Source organism: Danio aesculapii, chromosome 25, assembly GCF_903798145.1.
Source record: "Danio aesculapii chromosome 25, fDanAes4.1, whole genome shotgun sequence".
Classification (NCBI taxonomy): domain Eukaryota; kingdom Metazoa; phylum Chordata; class Actinopteri; order Cypriniformes; family Danionidae; genus Danio; species Danio aesculapii.
The window spans coordinates 28,482,243-28,492,410 of NC_079459.1; the positions used below are offsets into that span (position 1 = coordinate 28,482,243).

General features: G+C 29.2%; 1 protein-coding gene across 1 annotated transcript in view; it reads left to right on the plus strand.

Annotated features, from left to right (window-relative positions):
* rhcgb (Rh family, C glycoprotein b) overlaps positions 1–2,872 on the plus strand; it is a 20,501-nt gene extending 17,629 nt beyond the window's left edge. The window contains exons 10-11 of the mRNA XM_056452113.1: positions 900–982; positions 2,747–2,872. Coding sequence (XP_056308088.1) covers positions 900–982; positions 2,747–2,777 — 114 coding nt within the window. The 3' untranslated portion in view covers positions 2,778–2,872. The remainder of the gene's footprint in view (positions 1–899; positions 983–2,746) is intronic.
* Positions 2,873–10,168: the final 7,296 nt, after the last annotated feature.

The following is a 10,168-nucleotide window of genomic DNA, read 5'->3' on the forward strand; positions in this document are numbered from 1 at the left end:
ATAATAATAATAATAATAATAATAAACAATAATAATAAACAACAACAATAATTATAATAATAATATTGACGATTTATTATAATAATAACAATAATAATAATATTAATGATGCTGATTATAATAATAATAATCATAAACAACAATAATAGTGTTATAAAACAATAAGAACGTTTTGCATTTATTAATTATAATAAACAATAATAATAAACAATAATAATGATGATGAAGACAATAATAGTAGTAGTAGTAATAATAATAATAAACAATAATAATAATAATAATGAAGAAGATAGTAGTAATATTAATAACAACAATAATAATAATATAAACAATAATAATAATTATGATACTTATAATAATAATAATAATAAACAATAATAATGACGATGGTGAAGACAATAATAGTAATAATAATAATAGTAACAATAATAATTATGTTATAAACAATAATAATTATGATTCTTATAATAATAATAATGTTATAAAACAAGAAAGTTTCACATTTAATAATATGAAAAAACAATAATAATTATTATTATAATACTTGTAATAATAAAAAACAACAAAACAACAATAATTATAATTGAATGGCCATTTAATAGTAATTATTTGTTGGAAAATGTATCAATGAAATGACATTTGTAATTTATATATTAAATTACAATTTATTGTCTTGTATAATAAGATTTTGATTCAATAGGGGTTTTTGGTTGCAATGCTTTGTTGTTCTAAAATATTTCAGTTTTTTTAGAATATAAAATGCAATATAAATACTATTTTTACTATTAAAAAATAGTATTTAAAACTTCATGTGTGTGAGAGTGTGTGAGAGAGAAAGAGAGAGAGAGAGAAAGAGAGAGAGATAAATACATTTTGTAACTTTATTTTTAAAATTGTAGGTTCCTGAGGATGAAGAAAGCATTGTTCCTCCTGTCTTATCATACAACAACCACATGATCCCCAACAACAAACATGAGGAGATGTGAGTACTGGACAAAAAAAAAGTTAAATAATGCACCAGAGATCAGATCTTCAGCTCTTATTTCTTGAGTTCTGTGAACCAACAGTTTAAAGTAAAAATAACCAGTTGCTGCCATGTAGAAATATATCCTGCAGGGGGCGCAGTAGAGTAACAGCAGCATTGACAAGTCCAGGATGCTTTTCTCCTCTTCGGGATATTCGTTCACTAAAATGTTTTGTCCGTTAATTTAACAATACAGTTATATATATAGAATTACATGCAAGCCACAGAACTGAAATTACAGATGCAAAAATTATATACAGTTGAAGTCAGAATTATTAGCCCCCCTTTGATTTATTTTTTCTTTCCTTTTTTTAATATTTCCCAAATGATGTTTAACAGAGCAAGGAAATTTTCACAGTATGTCTGATAATATTTTTTCTTCTGGATAAAGTCTTATTTGTTTTATTTTGGCTAGAATAAAAGCAGTTTTTAATTTTTTAAAAACCACTTTAAGGTCAAAATTATTAGCCCCTTTAAGCTACATTTTTTCAACAAATCATCATTATACAATAACTTGCCTAATTACTCTAACCTGCCTAATTAACCTAGTTAAGCCTTTAAATGTCACTTTAAGCTGTATAGAAGTGTCTTAAAAATATCTAGTCAAATATTATTTACTGTCATCATGGCAAAGATAAAATAAATCAGTTATTAGAGATGAGTTATTAAAACTGTTATTTAGAAATGTGATTAAAAAAAATCTCTCTGTTAAACAGAAATTGGGGTTAAAATAAACAGGGGTGCTAATACTTTAATAATTCTGACTTTAACTGTATGTATATATATATATATATTATAATCTACAGTAATAATGCCATATGAATAATAAAAATAATTATTTGAATATGTATTTATCTAGTTTAACAGAAAAATTGACAAATTAATAAAATGGAAAATAAATTGTATTTTACATTCTAGTACAGCGGTGGCCAAACTTTTTCTTATAAAGGGCCAAAAACTAAACTTGATTGTGGGATGTGGGCCGAATATATACCAAACTGAATATATCACACAGCATTATATTTAATTTGCCATGGGTAATTTCCTCATTTATTCGCTATAATGTTGATATTAAATAACTAGAAAACGTTGCTTTAAATCATATTAACTAATGCAGTGTAATTTAGCAACTTATTACAGTAAAAACATAAACAATATCAATTATAACACAGTGGAGTTCAGTGCGCCTGCCTTTGTCTTGATTTCCTCGATGATGTCTTGTGCAATGCTCTTTGTCAAGTGACCGTTTTGACACTTTAAAAGTCTCTGATTCATTTACAACATTCAATTGAATCATTTAATTTCTGCTGTTTTTGTAGCTCAGCAATAAAACAAATAAAGAAAGGGTTACGTGTTCTCCCCAACCACCTCCACATCATTCTCCCCCTCTTTTTAGATAGGATGGTGGGCCAACTCAGGTTACCATGGGCCAACTTTGGGCCCTAGTTTGGGCATGTATGTTCTAGTATTTTATCTACACCTTAATAAAATGAAATATATAAATAAAAATAATGTAAGAATAACTGATTTTATAACTCAGTATGTATGTGAAAGGATAATAACAATATAAAAGAAATAAAAACATATTTTGTTCAGTATTTTTTTTTAAGATCGTGATATCAGAAGACAATTTCTTTTCTCCGCCACAAGGTGGCGCTTGATGATCAAATAACTTTAAGCTGAATGCGTGCTGAAAGTAACAACTGCTGCTTTGTCTTGCAGGAGAGAGACCAACTTTGCAGAACAGCCGTAAAACTGAAGAAGATCAGCAGAGAGAGGTCAGAAACAACACAACTAACTACACCACCAGCCAAAAACAACACCACCGGCCTAAAACAACACAACTAACTACACCACCGGCCAAAAACAACACCACCGGCCAAAAACAGCACAACTAAACTACTAAACCATCGGCCAAAAACAACACAATCAGCTTCAAAAACGACCAAAGACAACACAACTAACTAAACTACTAAACCACGGGCCGTAATCAACACACCATCACAGACTAAACATATGCCTTTAATCCTGCAAATATTCACACTGTGTGTTTGTATATAAGCAAGACTATCAGGTCAATAATCTGTCAGAAATCTAAAATGGAAACAGATAAAGCGGTGGGATGATTCCAGATTGAGGAGAAACACAACCTCCAAACCTCTGAACTGTTACATTTTTGATGAAGTCCATTTTTTACAGTTGTTTATTATTACAGCTGCTGTTCGATCATTGTCATGTCATTATTATTGTTTTATAGGGTTAGAAGGTATTGATTTTATATATGCACATTGACCACATTTCTGTTTTATGTCTATTTATGTCTTTTTATGAGCTTCATTTCTCCAAATCAAATATTTGTGGTTTTATTATCATTGAGCAAACCGTAGCAGCAGTGTGCAATAATATCTGTCTGTAAATATTCCCTTGCTTTCCCTTATAATGTAACATACACATTGATTTGTTTTGATCTTTCAGAGCGTTCACTTTATTTTAAGATGGTTTAACAAAAAAATAATATTGAAGTTTATTAATGAATAAATTAATAAATTTATAATTAATATTGGTTTCCTTATTATGTCAGATTAAAGGATTGAAGTGATTCTTACATCTGATTAATTTGCTCTTTTTTCCACTGCATTTCCACTCACAAACTATTATTATTGTTATTATTATGATTGTTATTTTTATTATTATTAATTGTATTGATATTATTAATAAATGCTAATATTTACATTATAAATAATAATAAATCTATCATAATATTAGTTTTTGGCAACAATTTCAACAAGTTGTTATTATTATTATTATTATTGTTATTATTGTTGTTGTTGTTTGTGTTATTATTATCAATAATAATAATAATAATAACAATAATAATAATAAATGCTAATCTTGACATTATTGAATAGAATTCTGAAATAATATTAATTAAATAATAATATTCTTTTTGACAACAATTTTACCAAGTTGTTATTATTATTGTTGTTGTTGTTATTATTATTATTAGTAGTAATAATAATAATAAATGCTAATCTTGACATTATTGAATAATATTTTTAAATGATATGAATTAAATAATTATAGTAAATTTTGGCAACAATATCAACAAGTTGGTGTTATTATTATTATTAATAATATTACTACTAATAATAATAATAAATGCTGTTATTGACATTATTTTAAAGAATTTTAAAATAATGATAATTAAATAATAGTTTCGTTTTTGGCAACAATTTCACCAAGTTGTTGTTATTTTTATTATTATTATTATTATTAATATTATTATTTTTATATTTTTAAAAAATGCTAATCTTGACATTGTTGAATAAAATTCTTAAATAATATCAATTATATAATAATATTAGATTTTGACAACAATATCACCAAGTGTTGTTGTTGTTGTTGTTGTTGTTATTATTATTAATAGTTAAAATAAAAATAATATTAATAATAAGCAACAATAAAACTATATTATTGGTATAGATTTAAATATAAGAAAGTTAATAATATTATAAGCCAGTAAAGATTTGTCATTTGCATAATACTAATTTTAATGTTATTCTTCAATAAATTAGTAACTACTACTTTTATTATTTAATCAGTAGTACTTGTATTATTTTATTTAAAAACATAATATTAGTTATAATTATAATTATTATTATTATTACTGCTGCTTAAACCTATGATATTTCAAATACTTTTTAGTAGTATTAAATAAATACTGCTACTAATAGAAGTATTATTACATAATTAATAAAGATAAATAATTATAATAAATTATTGCAAAAATTATTTAAACATAATAAAAGATAACCATGATAATCCTAAAGCAGGCAGGTTTACAGCCTGGTGCTGAAAGTGTGCTCTGCTCTGAAAATGTGTTTGGATCCTCTTGAGGATTCGGCTCTTCTGGCCAGTGACCTCATGGACTGACAGTAGGGTTAAAGGGTCATGACCTGAGCTTGTCTGAGGTCAATCAGACCACACGTCTAGCTCACCAAACACACAGCTGGAGGTCAAAGGCTAGATCAATATGATAAATTAACGACATATTATTATTGTTGTTATTATGTTTCAGAGAAGTTAGTGGCCAGTGTTTTTATTCAGCGGGGAAGTAGATCAAAAGTGATGTAAAACCATGTATAATGTTGCAAAAAATAAATATATACAGCAGTGGTGTGAAAAATAATTAGAACACTAGCATTTCGACCAGCTCAAAATGGTTTTACGTCAGTTATTTCTATTTTTGGTGTAGTGTGTTAGCAGGAGATATCACTGTGTCCAACATTATTTTGGTATCAAATGTAATCATTCAATGAGATTTTTTTTTGCACAAGGAATCATTGAGCAGCCAATGCTTCAAACAGAGATCTGATCTCAACTTCATCATGAAGCACCACAACAAACTGAGACTAAATCCAAAAGAACTGAAAAACATTTAAGACAGTTCTAGAAACCTATTGGCGAGTGTAACAGATGAACCCCTGGTAACAAAATCACGCCTCTGAAATCTAATGGGTCAGAAATCATGATATGGGGCTGATTCTCATGCTGTGTCATCAGGCATATTTAGGGTTTACCATGGTATTATGAGTTTGTTTGAGTACATCTAAATACCTGAGGAGATTATGTTCCTATGTGTCATGGAGGAAATGCCACTGAAAAAGGTTTTTAATCAAGACAGTGACTCCGAAAACCAGTGTTGCCAGAAATGAAGCTGTCCAAATTCCACCCAAACACACAAAAAACGGCCAAAAAATTCGATTAATATTTTTATTTATTTTAATTCATTTAAATCTAAATTAACCTAGTTACTTTAACTGTCAGAATTGTTAACCATACAGCAACCAACACCAGCAGTCACAGAACCACAACATAACCAGATCACAACGAAACACTGCCCCCTCTCACCCACACACTGCACTTAATGCTGACCTATTAGTGTATGTTTTATTTTCGAAATGGGGTATAAATTCGTCTCATTTGGTGTTTTAAATTCTTTTGAACATAATTAGGTGCTGTTTGTCAATAAGACAACGCTTCTATGTTTGTTCTTGCTGTCAATTACGGAAAAATTTATCGATAAGTGTTATGATAAACCGCGGTGAGTTTAACTGCAGGCACTGCGTGAAGCGCGTGCACGCGAAGGGGAGTCAGATTTTTCTGGGGGGTCCGAATTTGACAACTTTCCTTCACCTCCTCTTGCGGGTGGGTCCACGCGGTTTGCGCTGTGCACTGAATGGAGTAGGAACACACAGTTTTGTTTTGTTAACTAGGTTGCATATGAAATTTACATTTCAAAACCGCCCAAATTTTATCAACTCGCCTATGCCATTTTTTACCCCGCACAATCAAATTCAAAACCGCCCAATTGGGCAGGAAACCTGAGGTAATGGAGTGGCCAGCTCAATACCCCGACATCAACCCAATTGAAAACTTGGGTGACATTAAAAATACTTTCTCTTTTTAAGCAACAGCCAAAACTTCACAGGAACACAAGTTGTGCTGAAAAACCTGTTGGTTGATTTGATGCAATAAAGATGTGCAGCAGTTGTTAAAAATGAATGGCTTCACAACATTTTTTCTATAGTGCTTTTACAATATAGATTGCATCAAAGCAGCTTAACATAGATGAAGTTCTAGTGAAACGACACTGCTTCAGTCCAGTTTTCAGAGTTGATGTTTAGTTTTGTTCAGTTTAACATAATGTAAATGTCACTGCTGAAAGCCAATCACTGAAGAGCAAATCCAACGATGCGCAGCTCCCAAACTAAGCAATCCACTGACTTCACCAATTGACAAAAGTGAAAGTAAATATTAGTCTCATATTGCCACTGCTGAAAGGACAATACACTAACCTACAATAACATTATTCATTCAATTTTTATCTGCCAATAACTTAAATTGCAATGTAGCGACCGACCAATCAGAATTAAGTATTCCAGAGAGCATATAATATAATATAATATAATATAATATAATATAATATAAAATAAAATAATATAATATAATATAATATAATATAATATAATATAAAATAAAATAATATAATATAATATAATATAATATAATATAATATAAAATAAAATAATATAATATAATATAATATAATATAATATAAATAATATAATATAATATTAAATATTATAATATAATATAATATAATATAAAATAAAATAATATAATATAAATAATATAGTATAATTTTAAAATATTATAATATAATATAATATAAAATAAAATAAAATAATATAATATAATATAAAAGATTATAGTATAATATAATATAATGTAATATAATATAATATAATATAATGTAATATAATATAATATAATATAAAATAAAATAATATAATATAATATAATATAAAAGATTATAGTATAATATAATATAATGTAATATAATATAATATAATATAATATAATGTAATATAATATAATATAATATAATATAAAATAAAATAATATAATATAAATAATATAATATAATATTAAATATTATAATATAATTTAATATAAAATAAAATAATATAATATAATATAAAAGATTATAGTATAATATATAATGTAATATAATATAATATAATATAATAAATATAATATAAAATAATATAATATAATATATTATAAAATAAAATAATGCAATGTAATATAAATAATATAATATAATATAAAATATTATAATATAATATAATGTAATATAATATAAAATAAAATAATATAATATAATATAATATAAAATAATATAATATAAAATATTATAATATAATATAATGTAATATAATATAATATAATATAATAATTTTGATCAGTACATTATTCCTATTCTCAGTGTGTGTGTGTGTGTGTGTTAGTTCACACACTCAAACCTAGTAGGCGTGCACTTGTGCTGTCTGTATCTGTGAACGATCCCGTCAGCATGGGACACTTAGATCTCCTCTCGCATCTCATTGCAGGACAACAAACGCCCCAATTAACTGCTCCGGGCTCCTGCGGGGGGACGTGGCACACCCCTCCTCTGTACTGACCCTCACCCGTCCCGCCTCCACCTTCCCATCATTCACAGGCCTCCCGCGGGCCCCTCGCCCCTAATGTATATTCATTCACACTTAAAGCCCCCTGTTAAAGCCAAATCAAGCTCCATTCAGGACATGATCCTCCTCGCTGAGCTCAAAGGGACCCGGTCCGAGGGAGGCCTGTGACCCTCTGATCCTAAAACACACAGCGGAGTCTGCAGGCGCGCTGATTAGAGCAGATTAAGAGCAGACACTGAAAAATTCGCTTAAAAATTATCAGCGAATTTCACCAGTTGATTGATTAGAATGGGAATCACCAACTTACAGCTTAATAACTTTTTACGTGTGTGTTGCAAGTTATATTTAAATATGCAAATTAAGTATTCACTAATTTGCATACATTTCCCACGCGAAGAACTCAACGTTCACTTAAAAAAATGCTGGGTTCCACACAATTCCTTCATGTCATCCCAACACAAATCCATTCAGTTAACTTAATTGTTTTTACTAATTTAAGTGGATTGAAGATAAAAGATTTAAGTTGTCCCAAAAAAAAAACATCAATAGTTGTGTCATTCCAACTCATTTTAAATAAGTAGTTTGAACAAGCACCAAAAAATTCTGAATGTTTGATGAAGTCACAATACTTGTTTAATTTCTTACATCTAAATACCTGAGGAGATTATGGTTCACTATGCCAGTGATTCCAAACCTTTTTTAGCCTGAGACCCCCTTTTCCCTCTGAAAATATTGTAAGACCCCCTCCACATTTAATGATAATGTTGCTCATATAAGATTGCAGTAGGGATGACAAAAAATGTTGTTTTCAAACAAACGGTATGTTTACTACTATATCTAGATATGTTTATGCATTAATAATAGCCTAATGTAAAATATAGAAGCAAAACATCAGTAAAAACGTAAGCCTTTGGCCTTTAAATTGCCCCTTTATTACTTACCAATTTTTTATTTATTTTAATAATTATTTTTGGGGAGGGGGATTTTCACCTTTATTTGATAGGACAGTATAGAGTATTGACAGGAAAGCATGGGGAGCAGAGAGAGGGGAAGGATCGGCATAGGACCGCGAGGCAGAATCGAACTCGGATCGCCGGGAGCACCGAAGTACATGTGTCGACGCACTAACCACTACACCACTGGCGTCGACAGTTACCAATTTGACAGTTTTTTAAGTTTCTTGTCAGTAGCTGTGACGTCCCTCATCTCGTTTTGGGTGTGTGACAATTCTTTTCCCTTGGGCTCTGGGTTTGTCGCTGTATTGGCTATGAGTCATCTGTAAATATCTTATTAATTTGGATGGCCTTATGCATTCGTTAGCAAGAACTTTGGTGCAGATAATGCACTGTGGCTGGGTCAGGGACTCTTTGCTTCGAGAAAATGGAATAAAACCATAGTTGAGGTAACTATCTTGGTATTTCCTGCATTTCGTGTTTCCAGTATTGCTAGCACTACGACCCAAAATGTTCAGAGCTTCCTTACCTGGGTCCAGTATGCTTGGGTCATTACTATTAGCTGCTAAAGGCGAATCAGTGAAACTCGATCTTTTATCTTTTATAATTAGAAATTTATCCATTTTTTGATCAGCCAGGGGATAAGATTAATTAAGGCAACATGATTGTTCTCCTAATTTTTTACTGCAATTTTTTTTTTTAAATATGACGCGACCCCCCCCAACGATATGCTGCTCTATGCCAAGGAGAAAATCCTACTGAAAAAGATTTTTCAACAAGACAGGGACTCCACAAACACAAGTAATTGAGCAACGTTTTGATTTCAGGCAGAAAAAGATTGAGATAATGGACCCCTGAGCTTAACCCAATTGAGAACTTGTGACGTTAAAAATACAGTTTTTGTAGCAAAAGCCAACACTTTTAGGTCATTGTAACTTATTAATTCAAGTTAATCATGTTCTAACTTAATCTTTAAGTTACACAAGCTGTTTTAAATCAGTTTAACATAATATAAGTTTAATGGACTCATAAGATTAATTTAATTCAACTTAAAAATTTAAGGCAACCAGGATTTTTTACAGTAAAATCTACAGGAACATATTAAAGTCAAAGATTTTTCGCAGAAGAAATTTTGGGAATCTCTTTTTATCACACCA